The following is a 21256-nucleotide window of genomic DNA, read 5'->3' on the forward strand; positions in this document are numbered from 1 at the left end:
ATTGTTCATACCTCCACAATAAGAAACAGACTGGGCAAAAGTGGATTGCATGGCAGATTTTCAAGAAAACTACTTCTGAGCAAAAAGAACATAAAGGCTTATTTCAGTTTTGCCAGAAAACATCTTGATGATACTCAACACTTTTGGGACAATACTTTGTGGACTAACAAGACAAAAGTTGGATTTTTGAAAGCTATGTATCCTATTATGTGTGGCATAAAAGTATCACCACGTTTCAAAAAAACAACATTATATGAACAGTAAAATATGGTGGTGGTAGTGTGATGGTCTGGAGATGTTTTTGCTGCATCTTTACACATTTAAATAACACAGAAAACGTCTGTGCATTTTGGACATCTGCAGTGTTTTTTTAACCAAGAAAAGTAATTTTTAGAAAATGAAATCTATTTGCATATTTGCTAGGAAGTCATTTGTGAAGCAGTGCATTTTTTCATAATGACGGTGACAGGAATGTCATCACATTTAAATTATAATTGTACCAGTCATTTTTTTACATTTCTTAATCAGCTCATCTGCTCCACCAGGAGAGAAAGCCTTGTATCATTCAAAGTGGCCAATTAGTGGTCTTCATATCCTGCCACAGCCCTTATTAGTCCTGCAAAATTTCAGTCAGAGGGAGATTGATACAAGAATAGGGCAGGCTTCAGTGTGAAACCCTGCAGAGTTGAAGAGCCAATAAATGTGCTAAATCATCAACGCAGAGCCACATGAAAACCGTCTGTGCTGCCCCCTGTTAAGATGAGCAATGCATAAGATGAGTATAAAGCAAAGCAATAACTCAGTCATTTAATTCTTTATTAAAATCAATGCTCTTTTCTGGAGCTGGAACATTTACATAAAATGTTTCTCTTGAAGTTTTGCTTTTAAATGCACATAATATTTATATTGTGAAGAGATTAAATGTATGTGCTCTTGCATTTATTAAAAAAACATACAGTAATTCATTATCTATTTAAGATGAGTGGAAATCACTCTTTCTTGTTCAGACCTGCCAGTGTCTAGTCATTTGTCCCTGTGGAGACCCACACATCCACATATGATCCTTAGGATTTTCCTTTCTGCTTTCAGTTCAGATGAGACTCGCAAAACTATCCTTTCTGTTTGCCACTGTTGTTTCATTAAACTCTTTGTCTGTCTGTATCGTTTGTTGTGTCTTTGACCTCATTGAATTGCATCTAGGGACTGTTAAATCCTACATGTCTCTTTTTATCACTTTCTCTTTATGAAAAGGCTGTTTTGATCTCAGAAAGCATCATCGTCATTTAAAAAACAGAGCCTTTAATGCCGGCACCTTTGACTGGCATCTACTCTAATCTGAAAACCTGTGCAGGATGCTGTGATTTCAGGGCTTCTGATTGGACGGTCTGTAATTTAATTGCTTTAAATTATCGAGACTAATCAGAGAGATCTCTGGCAGTGAGGCAGTTTTTATTAATTGCACTGCAACTTTACAGTTTATTTTATTCTTTATATTTTTCCCCCTTTGTTCATGTGTGAGGTTAAAGGTGCTCTTTGAGACTTTAATTGGTTCCAAAAGGCTGAAAATCTCTTTGCTTTCCTCGACAGAATGCCATTGTGAGATTCGGGCCATGTATGTTCGTCATTGTAGTGTCATCTGAGACTTGCTACCCTGTCTGAGGCAAAAATGAAATGAATTATAGTTAAAGGAAAGAAAGTTGCTCTTTTTGCAGGCACATTCAGCAGATGACTGCATGACAGAAAAAAAGTTTCATTTTCTTCTAAGACTAAAGTAAGTCTTACAAAGTTTTCTGATGATTTTTCTTCCTAACATCTTAACTATTGCTGGTCTTTAGTAACTTTTAATGATGTCCAATTTCCAGCCTGCTGATTAAGTTGCACTAACTAGCTTAAGTTAATTTGGAACTTGTTTCAAAATAAAACAAGCTGAGTAGTGCATACAGAATAAATAGTTTAAAAATGAAGTGTTCAGATAGACGTGATGTTTTTAGGCTAGTTATTTGGACAAATGACAGTGAAAAATTGCATTTATTGTTTCAAAAAGTACCCCCAGGCAAAACCAATTTCAATGTAGTGTATGAAAACAAGAAGCGGGAAAGAAAAGGTATGATACTGTAAGAATAAGTAAAAATAATTAGACAAAACAAACCAAATGAGATATAAAAGGTGAAATGAAATGAGAAACTAATGAGTTAAACTAATGGAAACAAAATAAAAGGAGAGGAAAAAATATAAAACAGCAGAGGAAAGGAAATGAAATTACGGGAACAAAGAATAAATTTCATCATATAAAGAAAGGAGACAAGATGAAAGAAAGTTGTTAAAATATAAGGAACTGCATGACTGGAAACAAAGTAAAATTTAGTAGTAGACTACAAGAAGGACAAGAATGTTGAAACAGAATTGAGTCGGTTCTGTCAAAAGTGCCCATTTGCATTCATCTGTGTTTGATTATACTTTAAAAGCTCTGTAAACTACAGTGTTTATTTCTACCAAGAAAAGTCATTTTTAGAAAATGAAATCTATTTGCATATTTGTGAAGTCATTTGTGAAGCAGTGGATTTTTCATAATGACGGTGACAGGAATGTCATAACATTTAAATTATAATTTTACCAGTCGTTTTTTTCCCCACATTTTTTAATCAGCTCATCGGCTCCAACAGGACAGAAAGTCATGTATCATTCAAAGTGGCCAATTAGTGGTCTTCATATCTTGATCATGACTGTGTGACAGTGTCAAAAAACACTTTTTTGACACCTGACCTGCTGCCTTCCTGCCCAACCAAGCAATGACAAATAAAAAGAACAACTTTCAACTGTAACTTTCAGACACCACCTTTATTTTCTTAGCTCAGCCATCACTAAATTGAAGGCACAGGATTGGAGGTTATTAAATTGTTTGTTCTATAACATGAAGTTATCTCTGTAAATAAGGATGTGCCACAATCACTGATTGAGAAATGCCTGGTTGCCTTCCTACCTTTGAATCCTAACTATAGAAGCTGCATTTGGATGCATCTTTTGAGTCGTTACTGACTAACTGATGAGTTGATTATGTATGTGTGATTAGGGAGACGTGTGAGCAAACTAGCAAATTGGTGCTGGGCTGCTTGAATTAGACATTCTTCAGTTATTGTAGGTTGCTAGGGTGTTAAATTGTTGCTAGGGCATGAATTGGAAGTGGTGATGGTAGTTTTTGATTGTCAGATGGTGGCTCAGGCCTTATGTTCCTGTCATGCTTCAATTCAAGGATTTACCTTTTAGTGTCTTTGAATGGAATTCTATTGGGCATGTTGCTAAGGAGCTCCATAGCTGTTGTTAGGGCATGGTTAAAGAGTGTCAACAAAGGTTAAAGATGAGCCCAACCTCATGTTTCGTTGCCATAATGTTTCAAAGATCAATCAATCAATCAATCAGCTTTATTTATAGCACCTTACTACAATCAAGAGGCTGTTCAAAGGGCTTTACAGCAATATAACTAAATTGCATGTTAAAACACAAAAGATGATTAAGAACATAATCAAATCAAGAACGTCAATAAAACAATGACATAAAACAAAAGCACATCAATCTGGGCTTTTACTATGGCAGTCTATAGATTTGCATTGCTAGGGTGATTTAAATAGGTGCAAAGCCATGGCTTGAGAGCTTCTTGATGATACAGAGAGACTAATTGGTTTCTCCATGAAATACGTCACCCCTATATCTCTCTCACATTGTTTTTTAATGATAATGATCAGTGGGATTTATAATGGCTGACTCTGGGATCTATTCACCAGTCTAGGTCAGTTGCGTCACCAAATAATTTATTCCTACAACTTGTTAATTTGTTCAAAAGATTTAGTCATTTATTTGTTCGTAATGAAGAAGGGAATTGATTACTTATCAGAGAGACATCTTAAATAATGTCCACTAAGTCTTTTAACAAATCCTAACCAATGTAAGCATGCGACTGTGAGGGTTTGGTACAAGAGTATGATAAAAGTATGTTAAAAAATCTTGCAAAAACAGAACACAAAGCCATATATATCTTTAAATGTGTTAGTATGTATGCAAATGATGTAACTATGGTTAAATAAATATAAAGAAAAGACAATTTAGTTTATTCAACTCACCTAGAAACTCGAGCACCCAGAGGAAACCCACGCGAATACAAGGAGAACATGCAAACTCCACACAGAAATGCCAACTGCTGTAAGGCGACAGTGCTAATCACTGAGCCATTCTGTCGCCTTAAAAGACCCCCTATTATGCATTAAGAAAGGTCATATTTTGGGTCTCCAACAACAGGTTGATATGCATGCAAGGTCAAAAAACACTTCATTGTCTTATAATATTTGTTTATTTTTACCTTATTGTCACAATGACTCTCATATGATTTGTTCAGCGAAACATTTGCTCTCAAACCCTCTCTTTAGCGTGATGCTAATCTGTGCTGATTGGACCGATGACCCAATCTGTTGTGATTGGTCGACTACGTTCAACGTAGACAGAGGGAAATGCCCACCACAGCTCATCAACATTGTTGAAGTAACCAGAGTGCAGAGTGTATGTGAGCCAAATGCAGGAGTGCATTAAAGCAATGCAATTAAACACCAGCATATTGATCTATTGTTGATCGTAACACACACACACACACACACACACACACATATACACACACACACACACACACACATTCAGTATTAATTCACACAGTGGCAAAAGCTGAACTATTTTGAAACTTGACCACAGCATGTGTGAAGGAACAGCTGATGGTGACAATAGCAACGCCAAGCTGCAGTGGATTGTGGGCACACAAATGCATTTAAATCTATAAACAAAGCAGCATGCATCGGGTTTTCAACATGGCTTTAGACGTGATATGAGAATATAAAGAGTTAACCAGATAGAGTACAATTGGCGTGCATCAGTTACGAGTAACAAAACACTATTTAAAACATAATTTGCAAGCTAGAGAAAACAAAGAGGCAACAATTTTAATCACACTTAAGTTACTTACACTTAAAATGCACACTCAAGTTACTTACTCACATAAAATGGAGGATGGAACTGATCCATGAACTGTGTACAGTAAAGTTCATGTCAAGCTCTGACAAAGTGCCATACATCAGTAGTCTTTTCTGATCCTTCCTTTAACAAACGGGCAACAAATCCGCCATTGTAAGCTTGTAGATTGCTGAAGCACTCGTCAAAAAAATGACGGGAACACAGCACAAGGCTGGGGCTATAATGCTGAGGTATTTTTACAAAAATAAACTTCAACCACTGACTCTTTTATAGATCAATAAATAGTTTCAAACACTGTGCACTTATATGTTGCATCCTAAACATATACAGTATACACATTTTTTGGGTTCCTTTTTGAGTCGACATTACAGTATATGGTAAAGTCCAGCAAACATAGTTAGTGTATAAATAAAGTGTGACAAGTTTTGGCATGTTGAGGTTGGTTTTGGATGGCGGCTCACTGGGCTCTATGGGTTTGATGGCTCCACATGGGGCAGGGAGAGATCAGCCAGTGGAGGTCTTCCTGAGAGAGGGAGGAGACCCAGTGGGAGACTCATCCCATCCCCTGACTCCTCCACAGCCCCACAGAGCTGCTATTATCCTCTTGCTTCCAGCATCACAGGCTTAGGAGAGCACCAGTGGCCATTGTAAACACACACACACATGCATATTTCAAAATATTCAAATATGCACACCAAGTGCACACTCAAATACTCCTGAACAAAATAAGCATGCTAATAGAAAACATGCTTGTGTAATACCCAGCACACCTGGAGTTAAATTTGCCTGCATGCGTTCGTATGCACACGTAGTTGCTTTCATTCACAGTGTATTACACAGTTATAGTGTTTTGAATATGCATAAAAAGAACCTGCTGTACTGCAACATTTTTACATGGAATGAAATATGATTTTAATGAATTCATACTTTTCAGAACCATTTCACAGTGGGCAATACAATGTCATTTGCTGACTGGCAGGTGGGAATTGGTTTCATATTCACACTCGTCAGTCTGCAAATCAGATCTGGCACAAGCACAGCAGAAGAAAATAGCATGAACCAGCAATGCTTCTCAGCTTCCTACTGCTTCTTAACCGACTATTAGTTTTAAATATTTCAAATTAACCTAACTACTGCAGTTCCTCAGATGTAATTTTACCTTTTTGTTGCTGTTTTGTAAAAAAAATAATAATTATGCGCTCAGTGTTGGTACTGATGGAACATTGCCATTGTGAATGCTACTTTTCAGGGCTTTCTGTTCAAGAATTGGATAAAGCTGCCCCATGCTTTCAGAAATCTTAATGTAATTCAGTGTAAATTGCCTTTCAATAGTTTAAATGTAAATTTCAGTCATTTATATGCAAGACATTTAGCAGGCTTCTTATCCAGAGTGACTTACTAAACATGGTTAAATCATCTCCAGCTTGCAAACTACAAAACCTCTGCATCTGTTGTTGTGGATTTTTTTTTTTACATCCTGCTTGATTTCTTTTCTTTGTCCTTTGCATTTGCATTTTTGCATATTTTCAATTCCAAATAGCAGGTCAAAATCAAATAAATACTTTGTTCCTATTAGACTGAATGTCTGTTTAACATTTATATCATAAATTCAGCTAGCAAAAAAAAAAAAAAAACATGCTTTCCTGCACATCTCTTAAAGCAAATGGCAACAAATGGCATAGTTAATTTGTTCTTTAGAAAGAGAGTAAGTTAATTTATTCCATGTAAAAGCTCATAATTAATGCTTAATGGTTTTGTTTTCCACCAACATTTTTTGGTGGTTTTTGAGCCTGATTTATAACATTTCTTTACTGATTTCTTGCTGTTTTATGTATAGGTTTCAGTAGTCTGTTTTACAGAGTACCCTTTTAAATCTCAGACACATCATCATCACCTGTAACTAAACTGAAAACAAAAAGGTTCACAAAAACTTGGTCCCTCTACTGGTTCAGTCTGTAAATGTAGACTTTTGGTTTTAAATGCATGGGATGGTCTGCTGGAAATTGCTGCTATTTATTCCAGATTTTCTTAAATATGTGCAGTTTTATACATAGTAATTTTGGTGAAATATTACTGTTAGTAAGTATTATTAATTTATTGTAAATCTGGGTATTAAACTGACATGTATTAGTTCATTGAGTGAAGCACACTGCGTACCACTGCATGGTAAAGTGAAAATTTAAAGTTGAAGTTGAAACCTGATAGAGATGGCTCTGAAAAGATTGCAGATCTCAGTGTATGATGAAGACCTATTCAAGCTAACAAGAAATGTTCCTTTAGACATGAAGTACAGTCTGTTCAGCAGACTTTTATATTTGAATGTTCTTCTTGCTTTTTGTGAGGATTTGACTTGCAGAGGTGAAGGTGCAATGACTTGCATCAGTAATTTCAGAAGAAGTCTTACGGATGCAGTGACTTGTTCTTTATAGAAGTGTCAGAGCAGCTACATGAATTCAACTAAAGCGGCTACTAGCAACCAGTGAAGCGAGACAAAGATGGTGTGAAGTTGCCTTCTTTTGCTGATTGAAGATCAGGCAGTGTGTTCTGGATCATCTGTAGTTTAATTGCGCATGCTGGAAGGTCAATCACAGTCAAGCCTAACTTAACTACATGTTGTGCTGAATTCAGTGACCTGCTGAGATGACAGACGAGCCCCGACCATGAAGCTCAACTCAATAAGAAATTTCTAGTTATTCTCTGACAAATGTTATGTATGCTCAATATATCTTCATCTTTTAAAACAATGTTGAATGCATAATACTCCCAAGCTTTTTAACTGTTATATGAGTTTTCTTGTTTTTTCTATCTGTTTGTTTCATTTCATTTTAGTTACATTTATGACTGAATATTTTTAAAATTGGGACCATATTGTATTTGATCATTGAGTAAAAATGTTTGAATGTTGCAATGTAATATTTCAGTATGCTATGTACATGTACCTTATACTAAATTACTTCCGAATGGACGAACACTTTTCCCAAAATGCATTACCCAACATAGACTCATTGGAAATATGTGCTACAGCTTACATTTTGTATGAAAAATATACTTCAACATATGTTTGACTGCAGTTTCTTGGTAAAGTGAACACTGGGTTTTTTTCTTTTTCACACCAAAGATAATTATGTGGATATATCATGAAATAAAAAAATATCAATGAATAAAGAATTATTTTCACACAACAACAAATACATTCATACAAAATATCTTAACCATGACTATGATGTGTAATCAAATAGGTTTGTCTCACTTATTTATCCTCCTATGGGCAACTTTTCTGGTGTGGTCAGGTTGCTTTGTAGCTTCCTTTTTTTTAAACTTGTGATGCAGAGCGTTAGAGTCCAGCGAAGCACTGTTCACAAAAGAGATACAAGCAATAAAAAATAAAGGTAAATCTACGTGGTTGCAACGCATGTTTGTCATACATTTGCTATTCAAAACATTATTGGTTGAGTTAGGGGAATGGTTTTGTGTTTTGCTATATGAAAACGAGGCAGGAGAGTAGCGCATTTAAAATTTGCCAAAATGTAGACAGCGCCCTCATTTGAAAAGTGTACACAGAGCAATGTTTTTACATTTTACAATGAACCTGGGTTGGCATTACCTATGTAGATTTTTTTTTTTGTATTTTGATCCTTTTTAGTTGACCCCTCTCACTATCACTCAGTACATCTCAGTACATTTCTGGTGAATGCGAATTATGTAGGCAGAGGTATGTACTGTATGGCTGCATATCGTTATTAAATGAACGCTACGACACAGTATGACTGCTTACCTCTGTATGGATGGCTTTTCCACTGTTACCAGGTTTTCCAGTGGCCCGGCATGTACATAGGCAGACTTGAGACACTGAGAGGACTTGACCGCAAAAACGAGGTTCAAGTCCGGTGAAGAACAGTTCCAGAAAGCAAACAAAGACGAAACAAAATGGAAACAATTAAATAAAACGGGGTAAGAATGTGGTAAAATCTGAAAATGTGGATGGGCACTGGTCAATCTGTGCTTTTGAAAACACTATCGGTTGTGTTAAGGGAAGGGGGTGGGTGGATCAGTCGGTCAGTCAGTCGGTCAGTCAGTCGACAACGGCCTCTGATCGATTTTTGTGAGAGGGGCAGGCATGAATGACACTCACCAGAAACATTTAAAATCTCAAAGCGTACACAGCGGCCCCTGGTGGATTCATGAAACAAAAACTGCAAAAAAAACATACCACCTGGGGTATTTGGTGCTCTCCAGAAATGTATTCAGGGGTATTTTTTTAGAATTAGCCTGGGTTGTCTAATTTAGTTTCATGTTGTGGCAGAATTCATTCAAATTCACACTGAAAAGGGAACCAACTGTTTGATTTGTGTCTCTAAAAACAACAGATGATCTGGATGCAGCTCGCATTACCCTTTAACAACAGTCAGCAGGTTAATCTTCATGAAGTGGACACTTGTGAAGCTGATTGGCATCCAGCAGGATGTTTTGAATGAGTTGCTTGTATCAAGTATCGTGTTTAGCACAGGAGGACAGTGTTTGCCCTGTAGTTTCCTGCTGCCTTTTCAAGTAGCGAGTTCAAAACTACTTAAACAAAGAAGAGATCAGGAGGTGTTTGCTAAAAGTGATGTATTGCTGATATCCTTGAGTCAGACTGGAGTAAATGAGGATGTTGGAGGTGAAAATTTGAAGTGTTGGCATGTAGTAGATTTGAGTGGAAGGAGTCCAGAGGGCAGCGGGTACATCAGTTCGAACTGATTGGGAATGTGTGTGCTGTGGCTACTGAATGCTTTCACCTTTTCAGTGTAAAATATGAGTTTAGCAGTGAGATAAGTGGTGTGAGGAGGTGGAGGTAGAAAGAGGTGAAAGGTGAACATGGTGTGGCAGTAAAGTGGCTTTGCAACCTTTATTAAAGCCCTGTTTATTAACATGCATTTTTAGTTATCTGATCAAAAGTTGTCCGCAGAGACATATTAACATTCAAATGCATCTCTTGAGACCACTTGTGTTTGGATTTAATTAAGTACCTTTCCTTTTATTCCTCAACATATAATACCTTCACAGGAATCATCAATAACATGGGTGCTACAGAATAAACGAACACATGTAATGCAGCTTATAAGTTAGGAAGAAAGCAAGCAAATTAGTACAGCAAGGTGAGTTTTTTTATGCATTGTTTTGATGAACATTCCTACAACATCCTAAAAATCTATTTTTTCCAGTATATTTAATTACAGTTTATTATTATTATTATTATTCAAATAAAGCAATATAAACAGTCAAACAGTGGGAGAAAAACATGCAGTAAATAGTGAGTGAATATTAATAGACAAATCAAAATAATACCAACAAGCATAATCAGCAATACACATATACATTAATAAATACATAAATATAATACACTAACCTCTAAAGAAAAAGAGGCAAACTATTTTTATCTTTGCAACCAGAATATTTGAAAGCGTCAAGCTTGGAAGGACAAATATATTTATTTTTGTTTGCCTGTCTGAATTGCTTTGTTTGCGTTAAATAAAAAAAATATTAATAATTACAGTTTGTTAGTAATTATTTTGAGTTACAAGCGAAAGTGTTAGGTGGTCATTTGCAGATTTAAAGCCAGAGCTTTATATTATGCCCCTGTCATTTTGTACAGAACGCAAAATGACTTAATTCATAGAAATGGCATCATTTAAAACTTTTTGTGACCTTTCTTTCTGGCTATAATGTGCCACATTTCAGTTTTGTAAGATTTTGCAAACATAATTTTGACATCTATGTGAACAGTTTCCTTTTCAGCTTCTATACAAAGGACATTTTAAATCAAGTTTGCACTATAATGCTAATACTTTTAATGATACAAATATTGATTAGTAGATTTATTTATTTGTTTGTTTATTTATTTATTTGTTTGTTTGGCTGGAACAGTGTACATTAATTAGCATTGTTACAAATGCACCAGAATTAGCCAGAAGGCTATTTTTCATTAGTTGTCCCTGGACAGATGTTAAAATTGTCACCATAAAAAACAATACAAAAATTCTACAATCAATCAAGCATAATTAAGAAGCACTAAAATGGACATAGTTGAGTAAATCTTAATAAAAAGTGTATATGAACAAAATAAACTAAAACACCAACTTTATGTAATAGAGATAAGAGTATTTAAAATAAATTCAAGCAACAAATCATTAACATGGCAGGCACAAGTGGTGTGATAGGTAGGTACCTATTGTATTTGTTCCATTTCTGTTTGTTTCAACAGCTAGATGAATAAGACTCTGTTTCCACCAGCTTTGTTAAAGGGTGCAGGGATTCGTTTTATGTGGTGGCCATCTAGTGTTTGAATAGATGCATCACATACAGAAATTCTTATAGTGCCTGCTTTAATGAAAAATATAGAAAAAAAGTGAGGAGAAATCCCTACACAGGGAAAATAAACCTATCAAAGAAAACACAGAGATGTTTAAATGAAATAAGGGTAATGGCATAGCTGCAAGACAAATGTGATAAAAACAGATTTAGAGTTAAGACAAGGAGGGAATGAGAAGAGCAGTAAATGCAGTTAATATCAGGGTTACTATTATAAAACACGCATGCAAGCGACACACTTTCCTGAGTTCAGAATCACAACAAGAAGTCTTATGGTGCAAATTTAAATATATCAGCAATCAAAGTGGCAGGGAAACATGGTGAAGGTATCTTCAAGGTTAAATGTGCTTTGTTGATTATTCACTTAAATGGGCTATTATTTTTAAAATTTCAAATAGCATCACTTAACATAAGCCCACGCTGAATCTGTGTGCACAGAAATTCACAGATTTATGCAGATTTTTATTATTAAATCTATGTATTTACTTGTGTAAATGTGTGTACATTTTAATTTATTGAGTTTTTAAATAAATTTAACTAATATTATTATGATAATATAATACACTGTAAAATCCAACTGTTTACTTTATTAAATGAAATGAGTGTAGTTAACTCAAAATTGACTGAAAGTTAATTCTTTGAAAAGAGTTTTGAGCTCACTGTTAAAGGTGATGTGTTAATTAAATACTTCATTACTTCAACTTAAATGGATTAAGTACACAGTACTCATATAGATTCGTTTTTAACTCAAATGGTTTGTAGAAATCGGTTTCCCCAAACGGTTTGAGTTGCCTTCATTTATTGGGTTTTACGGTACTCCGTTGGTTCGAGTTCTCTTCATTTATTGGGTTTTACTGTGCTCAAATTACTTCGTTTACTCAAATGGATTAAGTTCACAGTACTTATTGGGATTCGTTTTTGTACTTAAATGGTTTGTTGCAATCGGTTTTCTCAAATGGTTTGACTTACCTTAACTTGGGTTTTACAGTTTAGTAATATTAAAATGTTCATATGATTTAGGTGCAATACAGTCTTTTAGTAGATATATTATATGAGAGACTTGCTTTGTTTAACAAATAGTGGATCTAATTGTATTTGATTGTAAACAATAAATAAAAGTTAAAAATGTATTATTTTTTATTTCATATATTAGGTTTTTAGTAATGATACGAAAAATGTCCATCAATTTTGTCTGGCCCTACTTATAACTTATTTACATATGTACAGTGTTAAATAAACAGGTACTGCTAGTTCCACATTGTATAATACATCAATAAGAATGCCATCAACCTTTTCCTAGCATAGCCTTGGCAATAAAAACACACAAAACACCCAGTCAGACACCCCCGGTACATTAGGCCAGTCACATATAATCACCGGCGCTCTTTCAAACTAGCGAAAGCAAACTGCTCATTATCGTGATGACCAAGAAGAGCTTAATTTTCACTGCCCACAACGGCACAGCATCCATCACAATAAATAAAATCTCAGCGGCTCTAACAAGCATACATTTCTTCACATAATTAGAGCTACTAGTGGCAATGCAGTGTTGCTTTATTAGCGATTTGCCAGAATGCACTCTATATAGGGAAATGCGCACATAGGCAAAAGCAGATGCATATGGAGAACATGTTTGACAATGAGGGTGCAAAGTCACAAAATCATTCTGTGGAGATTAAAGGATGATATATTGTGCTAGGGACGTTCACTTCTGTGACTGTTTCAAATTGCCTGGGCCTGTCATGCTCCTGAACTAATACGGCTTGCAACCAGAGCTCATTACAGAGATCGCTCTCACTCCATCATCCCTTCTGAATAATGATAAGGGTGTTTTGTTAGTCTTTACAGGTTTGGCCTCAAACGGAGCACCCTGTAGGACCCCATTGATTGTGTAGTACAGCACATTGTTTAGACCTGATAATGGAGCAGTTTTGTTGGTAGCTCTGGGTATAATAAGCGGAGTGCGTTAAAGTCATACGATTTTTTTTGGTTTTGTTTTTTTCAACTTTGGGAAAATCTGTTTGTTTTGTTGATTTACTGTGTTTTGTTTTGGTTCAAATAGTGCAAATTGTTTTTTTCTGAGTGCTTTTGCAGGGCTTAGAGCCGCACAATGACAGTCTCAATGAGTGCCTGAGGATTGTGGGGATGGTCATTACGCTGATGATGAGAAAGAGAAAGACAAAATCCTAAAGCATCACATCCTCTGTCCTCTTTCCGGAGAGGCTTTTGTTACCTCACGACTGGTGGGAAGGTTGGGATGCTTTTGTTGTCTCTTCACTGATGTATTTTTGGACCTTTTTTGTAATATCAACTTGACATTTTCTTCATTCATTCATTCAATCATTCATTTTCTTTTCGGCTTAGTCCATTTATTATTCAGGGGTCGCCACAGTGGAATGAACCACCAACTTATCCAGCATATACGCAGTGGATTCCCTTCCAGCTGCACATTTTCTTAATTTTGGCTCTAAATAAAATACACGTTATTATTTATTTAAAAAGCATTATTTTATACCGCTATATCACTGCTAATAATGGGATCTGCCCTGAAACTGGCAGATGATCGGTACTTGTGGGTGTATGTCGGAGGATGTTCCTTACATGTTTTTGCGTGACTAAATATATCTGCATGAGGATTGAAAGCACATACTGTGGAGCACATTTTCCATATGTTTGTTTTGAATCGACATGTAAACAGCAGTGTGTGATTGCTTTTGTGTAGGTCAAGAAGCAATTAGATGCAGCTGTGAATGAATTATGTGTGCGCGCGGAAGGACCTGATCCTGATCGTGTTGTGCAGATGTTATGTGATACGTGCTGAAGTTAAAATAAATGCAGCATTCTTAGCTGCTTTGACTTATCACTGGTCTGATATCAGTGAGTTCATGGGTTTGTTGTGTGAGTTTATAAATAGTTTGCTGGGGCTTGTCTGGTCACATCTGGCCATATTTTCAGCATCTACATTCACAGCTCATTTGATTCTAAATCTCAGCTGCATTATGAATGCTCACATGACTGTGTTATGAATAGGCTCAGTATTTTATTTGGACAGGATCAAACTTGTTGAGGAAGTTTTTAGTCTTTAGTTTTTATGTTATTTATTTATTTGTTTGTTTGTGTATTTATTTATTTTAGGGATGCACAATATATCATTTCAGCATTGATAGTCACATCGCAATCTTCACATAGCATGCAATGTTAAGTTTTACATTTACATACTCAAAGCCATAATGCATGCACTGTTTATTTCACTTTTATCTTTGTTTGTTTATGATTTTATGCATGATTCACTCCCCGACAGAATCATCCCAGTCAATCAAAGTTAATACATTTGGTAAAGCTTTAGGGACCAATTCTCACTACTAACTAGTTGCCTACTAACATGGATGTTATTGAAATATTGGCTGGTTATTAGTACTTATAAAGCACATTCTATATGATCTTATTCTACATTCCTAAGCCTACCAATACCTAAAATACCTTATTAATAATTTTTAAGGAGCAAATTAGGAGTTTATTGAAGCAAAAAGACGAAAGGGTTTGCTAAAAGTGAAAACTAAACCTTTGAATAAAGTGTGACCACAAAATCTTTCCAAGTTTATCAAAGTATATCACAATATATATTGCAGAAAAACAAAATATCTCAATGTCAGATTTTTCCAGTATCGTGCAGCCCAAATTTGCTTATTTATTTATTTATTTTCTTTCTTTCTTTCTTTCTTTCTTTCTTTCTTTCTTTCTTTCTTTCTTTCTTTCTTTCTTTCTTTCTTTCTTTCTTTCTTTCTTTCTTTCTTTCTTTCTTTCTTTCTTTCTTTCTTTCTTTCTTTCTTTCTTTCTTTCTTTCTTTCTTTATTTATTTATTTATTTATTTGTGTATGTATGTATGTATGTATGTATGTATTTATTTATTTATTGATATTTTCACTTTGTGAATATAGACAATAGAAACAGTAAAACAAAACAGTTATATGAATAAAAATAATAGTCATATTATTATTAAATATTACAACATTGACCACCTTACATCTTTAGGAATAGAAGAATAATACATTTAAATTTAGGTTAATTGTTACAAAAAAAAAAAACAACTAAAAAATTGCAATTAAAATTGGTTGTGTTTAAAAGTTTTTATTTTTCCTGTTTATAAAATTTTGATTAATATTTTCCCCCAAACATATTTATTTGGATGTACAAATATTTGGACTGTAATCTTACTTTTTTTGTTAGAATAGTTCCAGTTTTAGTTTTTTTACTGACTAATCTAATGCACAGCATATGCACAAATACATTATTGTAAAGAATCCTATCGACAACATAATTTTAAAGAGAGGTGTATAAATACTTTGAGAGTTGTACATAAATGCATACATACAGTGCTCAGCATAATGGAGTACACCCCATTTTCAAAATGAATATTTGTATCCATTTCTCAGTGAATATAGGCAATGTGTTTTGGTTACATTTGAACAAAACAGATTTATAAAACAGATATATTTATTAAAATCAAATTTTAGTCATCAAACATATTTAAAAAATTGAAAGACAATACAATTAAACTCAAGCCAAATATTGCAAAAACAAATTACAACCTACAAAATTTTAAAAAATAATAAATAAATAATTACATTTTTTTTCGTATTTAATATTTTTCTAAAACATAAATATAGGTGTACTAGTTTTTGGACCGTTATTGTAAGTTATTTTGTTAGATAAGCTTCAGATTTGGCTTCAGTACTGACTAATCTAATGTATATGCACAAATATAATATTGTATATCTTCCTATTAAAAAATATGAACTTAAAAGAGAGATTTGTGAGGAGTGTACTCATATATGCTGAGCACTACATACACAACAACAACAATAATAATAATCAGAAGAAGAAGAAAAGAAGAAGAAAAATAGAAAGCAAATAAAAAACATGTTAACTCCATTTTAAAATAATTTTTTATTAGAACTTTATATGAATATGTAGACTTTATAAATTCTAGCTTTAATATTCACAAAGGTCCATTTAATCAACAGTAACACAGGATATGAAGACACTGATTGGGAAGGTGTATATCGCATATCTTAAATATTCTTTATTTTTGTATGTATGTTTAGAATCTGTTAGATATATAGTTAAGGTCAGAATTATTAGCCCCCGTTTATTTTTTTCCCCAATTTATGTTTAACAGAGAGAAGACTTTTTTCAACACATTTCTAAACAGAATAGTTTTAATAACTCATTTTTAATAACTGATTTATTTTATCTTTGCCAAGATGTCAGTAAATAATATTTCAATAAATATTTTTCAAGACCCTTCCATACAGCTTAAAAAGACATTTAAAGGCTTAACAAGGTTAATTAGGTGGGTTAGGGTAATTAGGCAAATCATTGTATAACGATGGTTTGTTCTGTAGACTAATGAAAAAAATATTGCTTGAGGGGGCCAATGATATTGACCTTAAAATGTTTTTAAACATTTTTTTTTTATAAAAACTGTTTTTATGCTAGCCAAAATAGAACAAATAATTACCTTTTCCATAAAAACAAATATTATAGGAAATACTTTGAAAAATGTCCTTGCTCTTAAACATCATTTGGGAAATATTTAAAAGAGAAAAAAAAATCCTATATAAACCTCATGCAAGAATAATTTTAAAATAGTGAAATCAAATTTCTTATTAAAATATAACATTAAATCAGGCTGCTGTTTACTTATCACATTGTGAATTGTTTTATTGTTATTTTTCTTTTTTATTTGTTGAATTATGGGTTGGACACAAGAAAATGTACCACATAGTAGAACTGACCCTACATACTGTATGACACATGGTTTTTGCTGTCACATAATGTATGATGAGCATGTGTACAGTGTCCTCCTGCTGTCTCTGTTTAAATCCCACATCTGTGGAAGCCTCTGTCGTGGTGTCAGATCAGTTTGGAGGACAATCCTCTTTCCACATACCTGCACATTAAACCCAATCTCCTGCTGGCACCGGTAAACGGAGGTTGCTATGGATACACACCTTGCCTTGAAGAGTTGCATAATCTTCTCACCATCTTGAGATGCCTAGAGTGACAGGAGAGCCCCGCATCCAAGGGGAAGCAGGAAAAGGAGGAGCTTCCCACTCGGAGAGGTACTTAGTATTCCGTCCAGGTCTGTGTGACATCGCCCACATCTGCATGGCCAGGTGATGCCTGTGGAGAGTGGGGATTGACTGCTGAGATCCATTATTACGAGCTGCTCCTAGGGGAAGCCGACCTAGTGACTGCAATGCACAATGGCCAACTCTTCTACTGTGCTCTCTCTCTCTCTCTCTATTTCTACTGCACCATTTATTTGTTTAAACACTTCTCCCTTGGGGAATTTTCCCCCTCTAACACGTTCTCAAAGAGAATGGCAACCCGTATAACAGAAAATCTATTATTAAACCCATCCAATAGATGGAAGCAGTTCAATCCAGTGCACCGAAGAGACATTTTTGTTGTTGCCCTCTCTCGCTGTTCTATTATCCTTTTCGGTGGTCAATGCGTCATATGTTTGGAGAGGATAGAGTGTGCAGGGATGAAGGAGGAGGAGGATGGGGAGGAGGAGGAGGAGGAGGGGGCTTCGGAGGAAGAGAAAAGAGAGGGAATAGAGGAGAACAGGTCATAGAAGACACTGGAAAGGAATCAGGGAAATCTTTCCTCTCAGTTTTCATCTGTGACCCGAAAGACTTGAAACAAGAGAAAGATGTGGTGTTAAAATGAAAGAACCAAGTCTGTCTTTTTTTCCATGTGCTTCCTCTTATTCCTCATCAGTTCCAGCGTTTGTGCTTTTGCGGCAATTCTCAACCTCTCATTCTACAGCATGATCTCCTGTCTCTTTTGTTTTCCCTTGTCTTTGTCAGTGCACACAATCATTCATGTTGCTTTCTTCTATCTATCTCTTTTCTTTCCTCTCTCTCTCTCTCTCTCTCTCTCTCTCTCTCTCTCTCTCTTCGGTTCTTCAAGACAGTGCCGCTCTGCTGCTATACATCACAGCTACTGTTTCCCACTCTCCTCCACTCAGCTTCGCTCCTCTTCTCTCTGCTCCTCTCCACTCATTCAGACCGCATGCTCCCTGTCATCTCTGGCACTGTTGGGTCTGCGTGGGCAGTGGAAGTGGACCCGGACACCCAATTTGGTCTGAAGGTGCTTTCCCGATCCTGTGGATCTGTGGGGAGGGGAGGGAGGGCAGGGAGGGGGTGCAGGTGAAGGGCTCCGAGTCCGTGGAGAAACAGGTTGTGCGGCTTTGCGGCAGGAGCTGTGGAGGGTCATGCTTCATGAGTTAAGTGGATTTCGGACAGAGACCCCTCGTGCATCGCCGCCCCAATGTGGGGCCCTTTTCCGGATGGCGGGAACGTCCGGCCGGGAGCGATGAACCAGCTGGATGCTCCTCGGCCACTCAACTGGACCATACGGAAACTGTGCCATGCAGCCTTCCTCCCGTCTGTGCGCCTGCTTAAGGTACTCGTGGGATGGGAAGATGGGGGGAGGAAAGAGACAATGAGGTCTTTTTTTAAAGCTTAGCAAATATTCTTTTAGGCTGGAGATAATTATTAAAATGATGATTAAAAGACTAGATGTAAGAAGAAAGCTCTTTTTAAGCAGATTTGAGTTTTTCTGAAGCTGTGTCCCTGATGGAACGAGTGCTCTGACTTACAGGATTGATTCTCTGAAAAATTCAGAGCTTCATAGAGCTTTTTCTTGCAGTCCAGTGAACCAGCTAACTTCTAAGTCTTTTATTGATAAGGAAAGGTACTCTGCTCATGTGGAAGTGTATTGTGAGAGTCTGAAGTGTTGCGGTCTAGCAGCTAAATCAAAAATCGCATCATGTGGTTTGCAATAAGTGCTGTCAGCCTCTCCAGAGGCATGCTTTATTGCTTTCACTCAAATCATTTACTACTTGCACATGCCCTAGATTACCAGCAATACGCACAAATCAAAAACTTATCAGTTGTCAGAGAGATAACGATTATTACCTTTGTTGTGATGTTTTGCACAGAAGTGATAGCTAATAGTTAATAATAAAGCTTTACCATACATTTGGGACACGTTGATAGTTGCTTTCTGAGAAGTAAAGCTCCAGAGAGATCTCTGCTGGTAGTGTGGTAGTAGATTTCATGTAATTCTTTTCTTGTACTATTGTCAGTGATCATAGATGCTTGCTCATATTAGCAAGTACTACAGTAATAATAATAATGCAGAATAGATTTCACAGACATACATTTAGCGCTCTCAGGAGTGAAATCCTCCTCAGGTCATGACTCACAGTGCTATCAGTGGATCATTCTGTTCTTGCTTCTGTGTTTCCACACTGGAGGTGTAGTATTACAGAAAACTGTTACAGAATGTCGTGAGCTGGCTGTGAAGGACTGGATTAAATTTAGATTTCCAGACAAAGAAATTTGCAGGAAGTCATTGGCATCTAAAAAGAAAGACTGACGCTATTTTAATTATTTATTTACTTTAACGTTTTATATATGTCTTTAATAAAGATAGTCTTTCAAAAGTGACATTTTGTAACACTTACTTTCTGCTGTGTGGTGCAACAAAATGTGGGTTTTGTCAGTATAGATTTGTTATACCAATAATCTGCTAGGATGTTTTCTATTTGTTTTCCGTATAAGTAAATAAAAGTAAACTTTTGCGATGCTTCACAAAGTTCAGCAGTTATACCAGTTTTTTATGTACAAAACAGACGAAATAGCTTGTCTGATGTGTGTTATAGAGCACAATAGTCAGATTCTGGAAATAAAAAAATTTCTTTTCTCCTTAGAAAAACTGATTTTTACCAGTAACTGATCAACCTTTATTGACAGATCTGTTGTGAGCTCCATGGTTGTAAATCAATTGCATATATGCATTTTGTCTAATCAATCTTGGACCCATCTTGGACCAAGTCTGAATAATCTGGATGTTATTGTTGCTTATTTTTAATTCGGTTATCATTGGCAATGTTTTAGTTGCATTTTGGCGACACGGTGGTGCAGTGGGTAGCACAATCACCCAACTGGGCCAGTTGGCATTTCTGTGTGGAGTCTGCATGTTCTCCCTGTGTTCATGTGGGTTTACTCCTGGTGCTCGGGTTTCCCCTACAGTCCAAGGAAATGCACTATTGGTGAATTAGATAAACTATGTTGGCAATAGTGTATGCGTGTGAATGAGTGTGTATGGATGTTTCCCAGTACTGGAGTAGCAGCTGGAAGGGCGTCTGCTGCGTAAAACATATGCTGGATAAGTTGGCGGTTCATTCTGCTGTGGAGACCCCTGAATAATAGTGACTGAGCTGAAGGAAAATGAATGAATAGTAGCATTTCATAGCTGCAAGTGCATTTCAGTAAAAGCCTCTTTGCTTGTGCGTATGAACCGTAAAAGTGTGTGAGGTGCGCTTGTGTTTGCATAAAACATTATCTATTGCCGAGTTACATAACAGTTGTGGGTGGGAATTTAGATTGATCACTGTTTTCCAATGCAGCATATTTGACCTATTGTGGACTTGTTTTTGACCTACAGGAGAATGTTTTTGATTGCGCAAAGGATAGAGCGCAGGTGTGTTTTAAGCCGCAGGTGATCTGTGTAGGTGACTGACCAGAGGAGTTGAGGATTACAGCAGTTGAAAAGACTCCTGTCCTACATATGAGATTATCTCAGGGATGAGTAAACAGCTGTATGTTTGTCCAGCTCTGCCGAGGTGTACATAGGTTTTCAATAGAGCACAGAGGAGGTGGGTGGGTGTTTCACTATTTGTGCATGTAATCCTATGTTTGTGAGTACATATGTGTGTGTGTGTGTGTGTGAGAGAGAGAGAGATAGAAAAAAAGATAGCTCAACAGCAACACCGTCGTCCTTCTGGATGTAATGAAAACACCTCAGAGCAAATGAAGGT

The 21256-nt window shown here is 36.0% G+C and overlaps 1 protein-coding gene across 8 annotated transcripts in view; it reads left to right on the plus strand.

The window, feature by feature from the left end:
* Positions 1–21256, plus strand: part of trpm3 (transient receptor potential cation channel, subfamily M, member 3) — a 250897-nt gene that overhangs the window by 31679 nt on the left and 197962 nt on the right. For 3 of the 8 annotated variants that reach the window (XM_087253502.1, XM_087253503.1, XM_087253512.1), the window contains exon 1: positions 18599–18834. The exons of the other annotated variants lie outside the window; for them this stretch is intronic. In XM_087253502.1, the coding sequence (XP_087109628.1) occupies positions 18700–18834 (135 nt within the window). In that variant the 5' untranslated portion in view covers positions 18599–18699. Of the gene's footprint in view, positions 1–18598; positions 18835–21256 lie in introns of those variants that run through there. 8 annotated transcript variants of the gene reach the window in all.

Source organism: Danio rerio, chromosome 5, assembly GCF_052040795.2.
Source record: "Danio rerio strain M-AB ecotype USA chromosome 5, GRCz13ab, whole genome shotgun sequence".
NCBI lineage: Eukaryota > Metazoa > Chordata > Actinopteri > Cypriniformes > Danionidae > Danio > Danio rerio.